The 16698-nt window shown below is 44.8% G+C and overlaps 1 protein-coding gene across 5 annotated transcripts in view; it reads right to left on the bottom strand.

Annotated features, from left to right (window-relative positions):
• Positions 1–6604, bottom strand: part of SNX31 (sorting nexin 31) — a 78948-nt gene extending 72344 nt beyond the window's left edge. For 2 of the 5 annotated variants that reach the window (XM_089776194.1, XM_089776195.1), the window contains exons 1-2: positions 6288–6601; positions 5853–5927 (exon numbers count right to left, since the gene is read on the bottom strand). In XM_089776194.1, the coding sequence (XP_089632320.1) occupies positions 5853–5927; positions 6288–6353 (141 nt within the window). In that variant the 5' untranslated portion in view covers positions 6354–6601. Of the gene's footprint in view, positions 1–5852; positions 5928–6287 lie in introns of all 5 variants that reach the window. The other 3 variants (XM_089776197.1, XM_089776196.1, XM_014573294.4) reach the window with 3 other exon arrangements.
• Between the last annotated feature and the right edge of the window lie 10094 nt (positions 6605–16698).

Here is a 16698-nt window from a genome sequence, read left to right as displayed (position 1 = left end):
CTGCCCGGTACGCAGTACCGGCACCTCCAGATGCAGTCAGACCTCCACAACTTTTCCCCTGGAGAACTGGCACTTTTTTACACACACACACACACACACACACACACACACACACACACACACACACACACACACACACACACACACACACACACACACACACACACACACACACACACACACACACACACACACACACACACACACACACACACACACACACACACACACAGCATTGATCCCTCCAAAACCTTCAAGATAGAGAAGCACTCAGTTTTAAAGACAGGGAAATTGAGGCAAAACTAGGAAGTGATTTGCCAGAGTTCAGAGATGGTGTCAGAGCTCAAGTTTTTCCTCAACCTGAGTATCCCTTTTTTTGTACTTCTAAGAACTATAGAAAATTTCCATAATAGATTATACACACACTCTGGAGCATGGAGTTAATTAGGCTGAGCTGTGAGTCTGCAAGCATTAAGTTTCAGTCCAACATGACTGGAATCTTGCTTGTTTCCAATATTCTCCAGCCCAGAAGACAGACTTTAAAATTTAAACACAGACAATTATTAAGATTGTACCTGGCAGAGCTATGTTCAGATCCAGCACAACATAGGTTGCAGATTTCCAGAGGGTAGTAAATTCACCTAGAGAAGGCTCCAGAAGCAAAAGCTTCCTGCAACCCTTGCTCTGTTGAAGACCTCACAGCCTGGTAACATCCTAAATTGGGCAAGGTCAGCCTGAATAGGAGACGTGCTGAATCAATGTCTCTCCATGGTTGCTTTCACACGTAGAGCTCCTATGGATGCCCAGCCAGGTTTAAAGCTGTCCTATCTTGTGAAGAGACAAGGTGGGTGAGACACTATTTCAACCCCTGAAGTTTGTCCAATAAAACATGTTACCTCACCCACCTTGTCTCACTGAGCTTTTCTTCAGGTCTGGGGAAAGTATTTGGTGTCACAAGCAAACACAAGATCAAACTGATTATTTAGCACAGTTACCCTCAGTAGGGATTTGAACAACTAGTTGACTAGTCACTCCCCTCCCCCCTCTTGCTGCCTCTATCAGAAAGAGGCAACCGGGGAGGGGGAGGGAGGGGACAGAAAAGGGGCAGTGCCGCATGGAGCTTGGCATCAACTGGGCTCCATGCAGCGCTGACACTTTGAAATGCCACGGGGAGCATGGAGCCAGCGGGGGACTGCTTAAGTCCCCCGCTAGCCCCATGCTCCTCGCAGCGCTTTTGTCTTTGAAGTGTAGCAACAGCCCTGGAACTGTTGCTACACTTAAAAGGCAGAAGCACCCTTATTGACTAATTGAACAGTCGATGCAAATTGCATCAACTATTTGATTAGCCAAATAATCAAAATTTTACAACCCTAATACTTAGGCCTCAGTGGTTCAGAAGCCAAACCAGTAATCAACATTATCCAAAAGACACGGTACCAGGAACTCATTGTTTCTTTTTATATACACACACACACATATAAATGCACCACTGCACTTGCTGCGATAAGCAGGTGTAAGACCCCTGGATCTCAAATCACGTGTTGTTGAGGGTATTGATCATCATAGCAGTAATATGGCAGGGTCTGTTACTGATTTGAGTTGAAACAAGACACCCACATACCTGGAGAGAACTTACTTCAATACAGGAAAAAAAACCTCATCTGGTCATACACCCCTAAGCTATCACATGCTACCTCCTGCTGGAACAATACAGGGTATCGCTATACAATTAAAACCCATGCTTGAGGACCACATCTAGAAATAAATATTTTCTGAAACTCTCTTCGGACCTTTAAACAACCCCTCAAACTTGTCATCAGAAAAAAAACAAAAAAAGAAGTTCCCCACAGACTAGGATACATCAGATCAAAGCAGCATCAGACCTTGATATGATGCTAACCTTTAAAATCCATCAGACCTACCCATGCCCAGCACAACATGATGTGTACCTCATCCAGTGCATGCATACCCCAACAACTAAGTGGGTGAAATGAGACAATCATTACACTCCTGACAAAGCTCACACAGAAAAATGAGACAAACATACCATATCAACCATAGCTGAATACTTTTCCCAGCATGAAGCTCCATATCTCACCTCTCAGTCCTCACTCAAAGGAAAACTGCACAACACCTTTGAAAGATGAGCCTGTGAGCTTAAATTCATAACTTCCCATGATATTTAGTTTCTAGCATTCATTCAATGAAGAGAGTGGACATAGGGGGTTACAGATTGTTATAATGGGCCATAACACACCTTCATCCCACTTCACCTTGAAAGCTCTCTAACATCATGTGACGTCCTTATGCTAAACAATCTGTTCCCCCTTGCATTTAGCTGCAACACCCTGGGTATGTGTACATGGCAATCCAAAACCTGCAACAGAGTCTTTGAGCCCAGATTAGTTGACCTGAGCTAGTAGGGCTTGGCTTCAGGGATAACTAAAAACTGCAGCGTAGACAGGGGTGATGCATGATGGGGGGGGGGGGAGGGAAGACAGAAGCATCACATCACCCCCAAAATTCTGGGAGGAGGGGAGAGGCAAGGGGCCAGCAGCCAGTGGGGTCAGAGCCTCCCCTCTTCCAGGCATGCTGTCTGGCTGCTGCTTTCTCAGGAAGCTTTTGGCCAAGCTACCTGGGACGATGCTTGCTGCTTGGCGCAGAGTAGTGGGACAGACACCATAAGTAACATGGGATGGAAAAAGGGACAGGACAGGGAGAGCATGTGGGCCCTGAGCTAGAGGTAACACAGGGAGGAGTCATGTGGCCCCTTTTGGCTGGTGCCACCTTTGTGTCTCTCCCACTAGTCGCCTCTGAATGTAGCTGTTTGGGCTCAGGCTGGAGCCCGGTTCGGAGATCCCGCAAAATGAACCGAAATGCATACAACACAATTGTACAGCTCTGCAGACAAGCTCCACTAGCCCAGGGGGTACTTCAAAGTGACAGTGCCACGCAGTTGAGCTGGGGGATCAGTTGTCCAGCACTGCCACATATGGACCCTGGGGTCAGCTGGGGCTCCATGCTGCGCTGCCGCTTTGAAATGTACAAGAGCCCCCGCTGGAGCCCAGAGTCAGAGGGACTTCCCGCGTGCCCCTGGCTGCACTCGGAGTTCCACATTCCTCCTTTGAAATGTACAAGAGCCCCAGCGCCTCTTGTCGAGTAGTCAATGGAAATTCCATCGACTACACACCTAGTCAATTAACCATTACTTAACATCCTTAGGCTGGATGACTCCAAAGATTGGTTGTGGGCTATAGAAACTTTTATCTAGGTCACCAGTTCAAATCCAGCTCTAGTGATAATGTCCAAAAGTTGTTACTGTCTGTCTAGTTATCTCAGTCTTAGTCCCAGAGGATGCTTGTGCACCTGACAAACACAATAACCACAGTTAGTATCTTTGTTGTCTACTTTGGAAGAGAGACCAAGAGAGACCAAATGAGCCTGGAGAATGAATTATATCTTAGCATCCCTCTAACAGAGTTTGGAGCTATACTAACAGCAAAGGGTGGAGAAGGTTGAAGAGCTGAGAACCAGTAAATGTTCAGATACTAAACAGGAAACTTTATTTCTAGGGCAGACACTCGTTGCCTGTCAGTAGCAGAAAACATACAGACTTACACAGACTCGAGAAGAGTGGGTTGTGGATTCATCCTTAGTATGTCATGCTCCTTAAATAAACAAATGAACTGTGATCATGATAAACAGCATAACCAAAACAAATTGATTATTTCTCTCTTTTTCCTCTCTCTCTTTTGTCAAAAAGTTTCCTATAGTTCTATAAGCAGGAGCACGTTTCTATCCTTTGCCATCATCACTCAGGATGTGAATGGTTAACTGGTAAGCCTTATCCTTAAGGGCAGACCTATGCTTCTGCACTGATGTGGTAAGTAGAGGGGGGCTGCTCCAGCCCAGCTCACCTCCATTTAGTTAGTTAACTAGTTAAACAAAGTTGAACTGGTTAACTTACTAAATGGAATTTTATAACCCTAATCATCACTGGGCAAACTGCATCATTTGCTCTTCTGGGTCTCTGAGATCAGAGGATATCTAGCAGTTACCTGTATCAGAGGAAGCAACACAGGTAGGGGGAGGCCGTTATTCTTGAAGACATTAACTGGTTGCCACATTACAAAGTCAATTTCTCCTGCCTTTTCACATCTGCATTTTCATAACAAAGGCTATGTATGGGACACATCCAGCCCACTTCATTAGCTTCATTAACACAGGTCCTACAATTGACAGGTACTTTTTTGTTATATATATTTTGGTTTCTGTTATTTCCACTTCTACTCTATGACAGCTCATGATTCTATAAATCTGGTCATCTGAAGACATGGACTGTGCCCATGAAAGCTCATGATACCATCTACACATTGTTAGTCTTTAAAGTGCTACCAGACCATTTATTGTTGTTTAAGTTTTTCCTGTTACAGACTAACTGTTATCCCTCTGAAACTATATATTTTTGTTAATCTCTATTGTGCCATGTAAGGATGTTAAAATGCAATTATCTGGCTAATTGTATAGTTGATACAATTTGTATCGACTATACGATTAGTTGATAAGCGCCACTCTGCAGAGTCACAGCGGGGGTAGCTCCAGTAGCCGACTCAAGCCGGGACTGAGCAGTCCTGGTTCCTAGGCTAGCTGTACAGACAGCACCAAGTTATGAAACAAGCTATTTCAAAATAAGATCTGCAATTTGCATAGCTCAAATTGCAAATCTTATTTCAAGTTATGGTGCAATGTAGATACACCCTCACAGTTCAGAAGTGCGTTAACAGCAGGACCTTGACTCTGACACACATAGTTAGAGCCTAGATACCTGAACTCAAAACAACGTCAGCACCTTCCAAGCAAGAATACTCTGGGGGAAAAAAAACCCTCTGATTAGCCCAGACAGGGCCTAAAAGAGGCCCCAGTGTAATTTATGACTCAGAAAGGAATGCTGCAATAGTTTCAGATGTCCTAAAATCAGAGAAAACTTCTTGCAGTCAATGATACTAAAAATAACTGTGTGAAACCTGTTCCCCTGAATATTGGGTACATGACCATTACTCAATTCTCCTTTCAAGTTTTCAGATGTTACTAAGTGTCAATAAGGAAACACCTTAACACACCTCCATTGGGGAGTCATACGGGGAAAAAGTTGAAAATATTTTGCAAATAAAAGAAAAAAAAAAAAGATAGCTCATCTCTTGCATATGGTTCAGACCAGCATGCCTGGGGAAATGCACAAGAGCCAAAGAACTACCATGAAAATAATTTGAAAAGAAGCAGAAAATAAGTCAGTGTTTACAAATGGTGGAGAATTGACCAAGAAACAGTTAGACTTGTAATCACCTTCATTCGCACTTCACATCACCTCTATGTAAGCATAAGTGCGATAGGGAATAGCCAAAATATGCCACCTCTACTGCCCAAAATTTAAAAATAGCTCTTTCTTGACACTAATACAAATCCCTGGAATTTTGTATCTCAATATGTCTCTGTGATTTGATTCAGAGTGTGCCACATCCTGTGGACAAGGGGGTCTTAAAATGTGTGTAATAAACACAACAAACACTCAACTCCACAGTATCCAGAATTTTACGAAACTCCCTCCCACTAGAAAAGCTCACTACCATCCACAAGTAACGTTACGGGATTTTAACCTACAGTCATTTCAATGAGGTCAAGAAGAGCTCTGAGCAGCTCTAAAGCTTGTCTCTATCAGGAACAGAAGTTGGTTCAGCAAAAGATATGACCTCACCTACCTTGCCTCTCCTCATTCAACAGACCGTTCAATGGAAGCTGCCCTAGCTGAAGCTGGCAGGACAAGAGTGAGAAGGGCTTGGGCTGGAATCTCTTACCTGATCATTCCAGTGGTGTAGCTGGCTGTAGCGCACCTTGCAGAGGAGGAAGCCTTCCAGGTACACAGAGTACAGCTGAAAATATACCCAAGACACATCAGCTCCCCTCCCTGGAGAGCAGCCCCTCTCATTCTCCCGCCTCCCCACATAGCTCCCCTCCCTGCATAAACACCTCTCATTTCCCCTCCCTGCACAGCACCCCCACCCTCCTCCTACCTGGCTCCTCTCCCTGCCAACCCCCCACTTCCACCATTCCCCCAAACAACTCCCAGCGCCCCTTCCTACCCAGCGCCCGCACCCTCCTATCTGGCTCCCCGCCCATGTCTTCCTTCCCCTGCCCCCCGGCTCCACTCCCTCCCCAGCTCCCCGCCAGTGCTGCCCGGGAGGCGGGCCCCGCGGCGGCCTGGCCCCTCAGCCCGAGCCGAGTTACTCAACCACGTAGCGGCCCCCGAACTTCTCCAGCAGCTGCTCCGACACGGGGATGCTGAAATGCATCTTCATGGCGCGGCGCGCCCGCTCTCCGCAGGGGCCGGGCAGCGGCAGCAATAGCGTTTGTTTCCCGCACGTGATAGAGCAGAGGGCGGGGATGTCTCCTCCCTCCTGGCAGGTGATGGGGAGCGGGTAGTGCCTTGTTCCCACCCCGGCGGGGAACTCCTTCTCGCACACCCCAGGGAGGGCTGCCTGTCCCAGTCAGCTGTTCCCCCCGCCCCCACACACAGAGCAGAGAGCTGAAAGGAGCAGCCAGCCGCTTTGAGCTGTTCCATGCTGCAAGAGCAGGCTGGATTAAAAGGCTTGGTGGGCCAGATGTGGCCTGCCCACCCCTGTGCTGAGTGTTGAGCAGCTCTTAACCCCAGCCTTCTTGTTTTTCTGTAGCATCTGGGACTAGGCTCATGTAACAGGTACTTACAACCCAACCACCAAGCTTTCAGACTCCTCAGCCACCAGTATGCACCTGGCATGAAGGGGTTTATCTTTGACTATGTAATTTGGATAATAGCCATGACTCTCAGTGAATCTCTATCTAGGCAACACTTCTGATGGGACTGAACGAGCATGGGGAGGCTGGGGTGTGAATCCTGCAGCTTTCACACTGATTTGCATTACCCAATACCCAAGCTTCACTACAGGATCTTCATAAACGTCTCATTTAGGGGCGTGTTAAAGGGAGGTGGTGAGAAAACATGTTACTAAAGCAATTGAGATTTATAAAGCTTTTGCAGAAGCTGAATTTTTGGGAACTCAAGTAAAAGGAATAAAGTAAAATTTTTGTAATATCTTTTATTCATCTGATTTGTTTAGCTTCTTCATTGTCAGACAAGTGACTGACAATTTCTGAAATACCTAAGCAGTTACAGTGTTATGGAAGCAGTCACTCTCCAGCAGTGATAGAGTTATTCCATGGTTGCTCTCGCACTGCATCAAACTCTTTAGGTTGACCATGGATCCATGCTATTTGGGGGTGGTTTTACTGCATCACTGTAATGGAGCACTTACTTCATCAGGAGAAAAAAATTGAGTGTAATAACATGCATAAATAGGTTGCTGCAGGCTGACTTACATCACCCTAGCTTTGTAACATGGACCAGGACTTAGAGTCTCCCTATGGTGCTGCAGAGTTGAAGCAGCAGTACTACATAAGAAGCCCTTTAAGAGCATTCTTGAAAGACACTGGGTGCCCCACCCCATGCTTAGTTTGTGCCAAGTCTTCCTAGGGCTGAGCACTGGGTCTAAACACCCCTGAGTTTAGCCTGTTTGTAAGTGTCTTGATCAGATGCTTATAAATGTTTTGTTACTGTTTGGACATAGGAAATTGCTTGTTATTTAGGCTTTTTAGGGACGTTTAGACCAATTATATAAATATCATCTAGCCTTTGGATTTAATAAAGGTAATACCCTGCACAAACAACAATAAACTTCAACAGCTGGTCTGACAGGCCATTGCTCTTTTCTGGCAAACCATAGAAACTCTGCTAGAGGGAGAAGCTGTGGCACTAAGCTACAAAGTCTCTCCCTCCCTTTCCTGGTAGCCTCTTGTGCAAGGTACCGTATATACTCGAGTATAAGCCGACCCGAATATAAGCCGAGGCACCTAATTTTACCCCAAAGAACTGGGAAAAAATATTGACTCGAGTATAAGCCTAGGGTAGGAAATGAGGCAGCTACTGGTAAATGTAAAAAATGAAGATAGATACCAATAAAATTACATGAATATTTATTTCAAAGAAAAACAATAACCTAGCTCTGTAAGGGGAAAAGGGGGTCAACAAAAACAATATGGTTCTGCAGGCACGGCCACAGCTCAGCCCCCGCCGCCCCCGCCCCGCAGCCCCCACGTTCCGGCCCCCTCGCCTGCCAACGAGCCCCCTCTAAACGAGCCAGCGGGGGGGGGGGGGACTGTGCGAGACCCGGGCTGGGAGTCGATGGGCCAGTGAGCCAGCGGGGGGAGCGGGTGCCGGTGCTGGCTGGATTTTACCACGGGAGGAGAGGGGAGCGGAGGGGGAGCAGGGAGCAGCGGCTGGTCCTTGTGCACCTGCCCCAGAATCGGGCCCAAGCTCGTGATCAGGGCTCCCGGGCGCTTCCAGAACAGATGCCCACGGTGCCGAGTCGGCTCCTGGCCCAGCTGTTCCCGAGCTCAGCGCTGCACCCGAGCGTCATGGCGAACGGCCCCAAACGCCCTTCCTCCCACGTGGCAAGGGCCCATGGTGCCGGGCAGGCAGGGGCTGGGGGGCCAGGAGAGCCAGGAGGGCAGGGGCTGGGGGGCCGAGGGGGCAGGGACTGGGTGGGCCAGGAGGGCAGGGGCTCGGGGGGACAAGGGGACAGGGGGGCTGGGAGGGACGAGGAGACAGGGGCTGGGGGGGACAAGGGGGCTGAGAGGGTCAGGAGGGCAGGGGCCGGAAGGGCCAGGAGAGCAGGGGCTGGGGGGCCGGAGCTCTGGGCTCACGCGTCTAGACCCGGCCGGCGGCAGAGACGCGCTGAGCCCGCCCGTGAGCAGGAGGCTGACTCGAGTATAAGCCGAGGGGGGCATTTTTCAGCACAAAAACTGTGCTGAAAAACTCGGCTTATACTCGAGTATATACGGTAACTGCAATTGGCTAAGGGAGAAGAAAAGCAGCTTACCTGTACCTGTTCCTGAGATCCCTTGGCTACGTCTAGACTGGCATGATTTTCTGCAAATGCTTTTAACAGAAAAGTTTTCCATTAAAAGCATTTGCGGAAAAGTGCGTCTAGATTGGCATGGATGCTTTTCCACAAAAGCACTTTTTGCGGAAAAGTGTCCGTGCCAAACTAGACATGCTTTTCCGCAAAAAAAAAAAAAAAAAAACCCCGATCACCATTTTTGCGATTGGGGCTTTTTTTGCGCAAAACAAATCTGAGCTGTCTACACTGGCCCTTTTGCGCAAAAGTTTTGCGCAAAAGGACTTTTGCCCGAACGGGAGCAGCATAGTATTTCCGCAAGAAGCACTGATTTCAGACAGTAGGAAGTCAGTGTTCTTGCGGAAATTCAAGTGGCCAGTGTAGACAGCTGGCAAGTTTTTCTGCAAAAGCACTTGCTTTTGCGGAAAAACTTGCCAGTCTAGACACAGCCCTTGAGTCCTGTAATCATGGTTCTTTTCTCCTGTTCCTTGTGGCGTCCATTGGTACTTTGGTTCTTGTAATTCCTGTCCTGGTACCTTGTGTCAATAAGAATGGGAATATATGTACCCTTTTAATTTCTATTAACCCCTCACCCCATATTGTTGTGGTTTTGGGGTTGGAGCTTAAAGACTATTAGATCGGTTAACATGTGAGTAGGGTTTGTCTGTTAATTGGGAATAGTTGTTGGGGCAGAGATTCTTAAATAAACTGTTATCTGTTTTCATCTATTCCTGCCTCCTTGGTTCTTTAATCAATAAATCACTAGCCAGTGATAGATGTAGGTGGGGGTTGAGCTAGATTGATTGGTGTTTGATTTGGTTCCCAGCTCCCTTGCAGTTTGGTTCCTTGTTATGGTGGAAGGAGACAGGGTTGGGTGAGACTTACAGATGAAGGTGTGACAGCAGGGATACATTTGGGCCAAATAGTGAGATCCATTTTATATTGTAACTTCCATTTTGGATTGGGACATCCATTTGTGTCATGTGCTGAACTTGTGTCTGAGGCCTTGTCTACACAACAGAGTTTTGTCACTAAAAGTAATCTTTCATTGACAAAAAGCTGGAGATGTGCATACAAAAGCATTACTTCTGCCAACAAAATAAATCCACCTTGGTGAGGGGCATAGAACTTTTTGTGGCAAAGTTAGCTTGACAAAGTGTCATTGTAGATCCTGTGCTTTATGTCATGTCTCTGTAAATGGCCTTCAGGTAAGAGGTGTTAAAAGTGTGTATTTTTGTAAATGTGTAACTGCTGACATTTTCAGCAGTTACACATTTACGTGGGAGGAGGGATAGGAACTGCTGCTTGCAGGATGCTTGCCTGCTCACCCCCCAACTGGTGGGGCAGGAGGCAGTGCCGATGAGAAGGTGGCTAATTGTGCTACAGGAAGAATGTGTGTGTTTTCCCTTCCTTCATTCTGAAGCCAATACGGAACTGCTTGCCATGGCCCCCACTCCTCCTAGACATTCCTTGCATCTTCCCAACCTAAGTATCATGTTCACTCCATCCCTTCAGGCAGCTTTCAATTTGATAGCCGGTGTTATACACAATGAAAACCTATGTCAGGACACTGTGCTTCACTGTTATCATCCTTTCCAACCCTTGTTTCTTGGTTGATGAAATCTAATTCCAGAACTCACCACTTTTGGGGTTTGTGCCTTGTTTCTGGTCAGCCATGAGGCTGGTATTCTAGCTTGTAAACCATTCCAGATAGGTAGCAGCTCCATTCCCATTTCATTTATCACCCTATCATCTCTCATTTGCAGTGGAGCAGTCAATGCTACCCTTTGATCACCTCATGAAGCCAGCCTTCATTGCCCACTTGACTGTGGTCACTGAAGAAGCTAGATTGAGAATGGTCAATGAAAGCAAACTGCGAAGAGTAGGGCAAATGAACCCCAAAACTGGTGGTTTATTTTTATAATTAGATTTGCCAAGCCAGTAATAAAACAGCTTCTGGACTACCTTATTGATCATCAAGAAGCCAAAATACAGTTTCCTTCAAGCAATCGAATTTTTGGCTCCCACCCAGACAGCCAAATTTATAAAGTGAGGAAGCTTAGTCGCTAAGATTGGACACATTACTCACCAGGTCAATGGATATTTCAGATCTTACCAAATAGACATTTATAGTTAATTAACTAAATCTAAGATTTGTTTTAAAAGAATAAGGACTATGTGTGTAGATAGTAGTAAAGTTCTTAGGTCAGTTTCATAGTAGAGACAGTGAAACTGCTGATTTTTAGAAGTCCTTCCAGAATTAGTTCAGTAGTCCAGCAGGCCATCCCTGTACAGAGTTTGTTCAAATTCTTCCATAAGAAATTGCAGGGCTAATCCAGAGTGGATATGGAGCCCTTTGTCCTGCAGCTCAACCTTCCCCTGAAAAAATTTAAGAAGATCTGAGATCATAAGGATCAGGCCCCAAAGTCCCTTTATACCTGAAGCTCAGCTGATTAGCCTCTTGTCAGCAAATGAACACAGCAGGCAATCCTGAGATGAAGACTAGGGAATGTACACAGTTGCTTTGATGTAAGTTTCTATTTCCTGGGCATAAACTGATAACTAGTTGTACTGATTAACATAAGGCAATTTACCTATGAATTGTTTGAATGGTTGTTTACCACAAACTTCAAAGAGAAATAAAGACAGTGATATTATTACACCACACATTTTGTCAAATGTTAATATCCTCATTATATCTCTGAATCCATAGAGTATGGTATTGAAACACAACAAACAGAAATAGAAGTTTAGCATCTAAATACTAAATGGTTGTTAAATTTCTAACAAGATATAAGTAAACACAGTCAAAAACAATTAATATCTACTTTCTGATTCTCTAGCAATAGAGACTTACATTTCAAGAACTCTAGTCTATTTAACATGGCTTTCCTAATGATCTTCAAAAAATGGCCCTGTTTACCACTTCAGTACTTTTCTAATATGTCCTTGAAAGGTTACTTTTCATTTAACCAGCCTACTAGTTGCTTAACTCTTGATGACTCAGTGTCTCAGAGGCATTCTCCCTAAATATCCACAAAGCTACCTCCTTATCCTATAAATACCTCCTCTTTCCCTTAATGCCTACAGAAAAACTTCGGGCTGTTGGTGTACAGATACCACTACATATCTATGATGACCAATATTCTCATAATTTCCTGTGCTCCACCCTCTGTCGCTCTTGTCTTGCACTTAAATTGTAAGTTCTGTGGAACTGGGACTTTTTGTTCTATGTTTGTACAGCACCTAGCACACTGGGCCCTGCTAGCATGAAATAAGTGAATCTATGCAATACCGAATTTCTCTCTTAACTGCTAGCATGGACCTGCAATTAAAGTAGCAGAGTCAGGATTCCTGGATCTATTCTTTGTTCTTCCATACAGTGTGTAAGTTGGACAAGTCATTTAATATCTCTGTGCTTCATTTCCCCCATCTGTACAATGGAAAAAGTATGTTATCCCACACTTGTAAAGTGTTTTGAGATCCATAAACAAGTGCTGTATAAATGCTCAGAATTGTAATATATGTGCCATCACTAAACAAAGAGATAAATGTGTGTGGGGATGAGGGAATTCTGCTGTTAGCTGGAGTTCTCCCATTCATTAAGACTTCAATGAGAGAAGGATCAAGCTCTATTTTTCCCACTTTTCTGTTAGAAAATAACCACCCAGGCTAGAAAACAGACACCTCATTGGTATCATTTTTTTAACCTTCCAAAGCATTGTTTCTGTCCTTTAAATTATTTTAGAGCTAACAGGATTATTTATTTTGCTTCTTAATGCAATATTATCTTTTTAAAGTGTTAAGCAGTAGCCCCTCCCCCCACTCAGGAATGTCAGTTTATTCAGCAGGCAAGGCATTGTTACCTCAGGCTATTAGCTAGTTTAATCAGCAATCACTTCCTTCTATCTCACATTCCCTCAGGGCATTCTGTTTATCACAGGCTTACATAGTTCAACCCATCCAGAGCCAAAACCAGGAAACATTGATCCTTTACAGTACCACTGACCACTAAGCTGATTTTGCTGAATCCTCTAGCATTTCATTTCCTCAGCTCCCATCTTCCATTTAACCAGAGAAAACATTTCAAGTGAGATGATGGGATGAGAGAGTCAAAAGCTGCTGGTTGTATCCATGAAATGTGGGGACACTAGAAATATTTGATGGAAACATTTAAATCTCCAAATGTTCATAAGCAGAGAATACTTTTAGTCACATACAAAGGATTACACAGAAACTATTTGGGTTGACAAGCATTCTCTTTGGGATTCTGCAGTGGGCCTGGTGATTAGATTTTGGAGGGGGATATCTAATCAGTATCTCTGGTTCAGGCAGCATAATCACAGGTGCTCTCTCAGGTCAGATAGGCTCTGTGACCGTCACATCAACACACAATCTGCATTTCAATAAGTAAACAATGTCCTTCAGGCTAATTATATTCTCTTCCAAGAAATCAGCAACATTCTCAGTGACTGTCATGAAGAACTGGATTTTGGAAGAAAGCCACTACCGTTTTTCTACACTAAGAACCTTAGCAAATAGGCTTTTTTCCTTCTACTTCTAGTAATCAAGATTTTGCATGGCATATCAAGACAATCTTGAAACATAAGATTTTTTTCTTATCTTTAGAGATAATCCAAGTGATGGTCCATAATTCTGAAATATTTCCAGAGTCTCATGTCCCACTGTTCCAGGTGATTAGGACTTACAAGGTGGGCTAAGAAACACTTCTTCTGCCAGGACCTTCCATGTCCAGCAGTGCTGACAAACCTGCCTCTGCAACCCAGTATACTTCAGATGAGGTTGGAAATTCTCCCATTTCTATGATCCTTCACTTAGTGTTGTTCCCATGACACCTGGAGGAATTCTCCTACTATGCATACAGACCTGTAAAAATTGATTTGCCAGCCATGGGAGAACTCCTTCAGCACAGGCATGTAGAAATGCAAGCACCCGCCTTCCGGAACACAGCTGGGGCCATCTCTGAGGTTGTAAGGGGTGAAGTCAGAACACAGACAGCTTGAAATTTTGAGACAGCTCTGGATTATGTGGAGTACAACCTGTAAATCTTGCTGTAACAGAGCAGGTCCTTGGCTAGCAAACTGATATCTAGGACTAGTTTGGCCTCTCTTGGTTCAGACATGGGAGACTGCAAAGCTGGCTTTTAACCACTTTTGCCCTCCAGGAGACATAGCACTTTCTTTCTCTGCTCTCTTAGAATCTAAACTATAGCTTTTGTTGAAGTGAAAATTCAGGCTAATCTTAAAATTTACTAAACTTGAAAAGTGCCAAGTCAGCAGAGTATTTAGGCAGAAGATATTTAGGCTGCCCTGACCCAACCTCCTCCTCCCCCCGCTCCCTTAAAAAAAAATCTTGTATCTTTACAACCAATAGCTGCAACTAGTTTGTTCCAGATAAGCATAAATCTTTTTTATAAGTTCCTTTGCTAAGGCAGCACTAGCCAGGCCTTCCCAGCTGAGGATGCATCTAGTCCACTTCAAAACTATATAAAAGGGTTGTGGAGATACTGGAATTGGGGTCTATTCTGGAGAATGACCGTGTGGTCTCTCATAAAACTTTTTGGCTACGTCTACCCTTGCATGATTTTCCGAAAATGCTTTTAACGGAAAACTTTTCTGTTAAAAGCATTTTCGGAAAAGCGCGTCTAGATTTGCGGAAAAGCATCCTGCCAAAGCACTTTTTACGGAAAAGTGTCCGTGGCCAATCTAGACGCGATTTTCTGCAAAAAAGCCCCGATCGCCATTTTTGCGATCGGGGCTTTTTTGCGGAAAACAGTACTGTGCAGTCTACACTGGCCCCTTTGCGCAAAAGTTTTTCGGAAAAAGACTTTTGCCCGAACGGGAGCAGCATAGTATTTCCGGAAAAGCACTGACAATCTTACATGAGATCATCAGTGCTTTTCCGGAAATTCAAGCGGCCAATGTAGACAGCTGGCAAATTTTTCTGCAAAAGCAGATGATTTTGCGGAAAAACTTGTCAGTCTAGACACAGCCTTTATGTTTGTGTGTAAGCCTCAGTGGACTCATCAGAATTAAGCCTGAAGACATTGTGGGTGCAATACAGACCAGTGAGGGGGACGTGTCAACCCTGCCCTGCAGCCTTGAATGCCTTGCAGCAGTAGTTCCCACCTGAGTCGCTCACAAACAGCCTGTCAGCATACAAGTCACATCCGGAGTGTCAGTGTATGGTCACAGCGCTGGTTCAGCAACTCTGATTTCAGCTGCTTGTCAGCAAATACAAGCCACACTCTGGCTTCAATCAGCCTTAGTCATTATTTGAAAGGTGACTCCATCACACTTCCAATCCTGAATCGCCCCTCCCTCAGAATGCGTGTTCTCTACTGTGCAGCCCTTTCCTGGACCGTTCAGAAACTTCAGGTTCATTGTCGTCATAGGCGAACAATATACAGCAAATTGCCACCTTAAATAGATGTACTCTCACAGTTCACAACAAAAGAGTAAAAAGTTTATTTAACTACAAAAACAGATTATAAGTGAGTACAAGCATCGAGGTATAAAAGTCAGAAATGAAAATAAAGATAGAACACTTTCTAAGCAAAATAGAGTTGATTCAAAGGAAATTTTTACCACAGGTTTTTAGTGTCCTTGCTGACCAAGTGTTAGATCAAGGACTGCTCGGTAGGTCCAAGGTCTCTCTGTTTATCTTTTTAGGTGGAGAGAGAGAGAGAGCAGGTCAAGGAGAGAGAACATAGGGGTTTTGTCTACACTGGTGTGATCTTGCACCAAAAATATGCAAATGAGGCTAAGTGTAGACTATCGCTGAGCCTCGTTTGCATATCTAATGAGCCACCATTTTTGCAGAAAAGGCTCTTGTGCAAGGAGCATCTACACTGCCCCTTCTTGTGCAAGAAAAACCCTCCTGCACAATGCCATTATTCCTGAAAATAATGGCATTGCACAAGAAGGTTTTTCTTGCGCAAGAAGGGGCAGTGTAGACACTCCTTGTGCAAGAGCCTCTTCTGCAAAAATGGCTGCTCATTATATATGCAAATGAGGCTCAGCAATATTCCATGCTTAGCCTCATTTGCATATTTCTGGCACAAGATCGCGCCAGTGTAGACATAGCTAGGGTGTTTCATTCCTGACACTTATAGTTCAGTCCCCCTTTGAATTGCTTTTTCCTGAGAGTGACCCCTAGATAATAATCTCTCTGGGTGAGAGAAAGGAGATATGGAGTCTGGTGGGAAGTGATGCCAGGCTATTCCTTCTCCCCATGTTTGCAGAAACACATTGTCACGGCTGAATTCCCCCACCTAGCACTTACAGTGTAGGTAGCAGGGGCTGGCTAGCGAAATAAAACCTCTGTAAGATCCTGTCTCTGCAACTCCCGGAGACAAAACAAACAAAACAAAAAAACCCCTACAACTTTTCCGGTTTCAGTTCCCTGAAATCCAGCGATCGCTGCCACCCCCAAGTGTCCAAATCTTTTTCCATAGAAGAAATCACTTGGAATCTCTTTCCTGAGGGCTAAATTACCCAACCTCCTTTCCCCAAGAAGTGGGAAAACAAACAGAGCACACTTTAGCAGAGAACAATGAACTTGTGCTCTCTCCCTGATAACATGTCTGCAGCCAGGCACTTAAGCTTAAGGACACACAAGATAAACCAATACCAGTCAACAGAACTAAAAAAAGAAAACACTTTTATTATTAAAACAAGACTATCCTTGC

Source organism: Pelodiscus sinensis, chromosome 2 (genome assembly GCF_052426305.1).
Source record: "Pelodiscus sinensis isolate ZL-2025 chromosome 2, ASM5242630v1, whole genome shotgun sequence".
In the NCBI taxonomy this organism is placed as follows: Eukaryota; Metazoa; Chordata; order Testudines; family Trionychidae; genus Pelodiscus; species Pelodiscus sinensis.
This window is presented reverse-complemented; position numbering and strand designations above follow the sequence as displayed.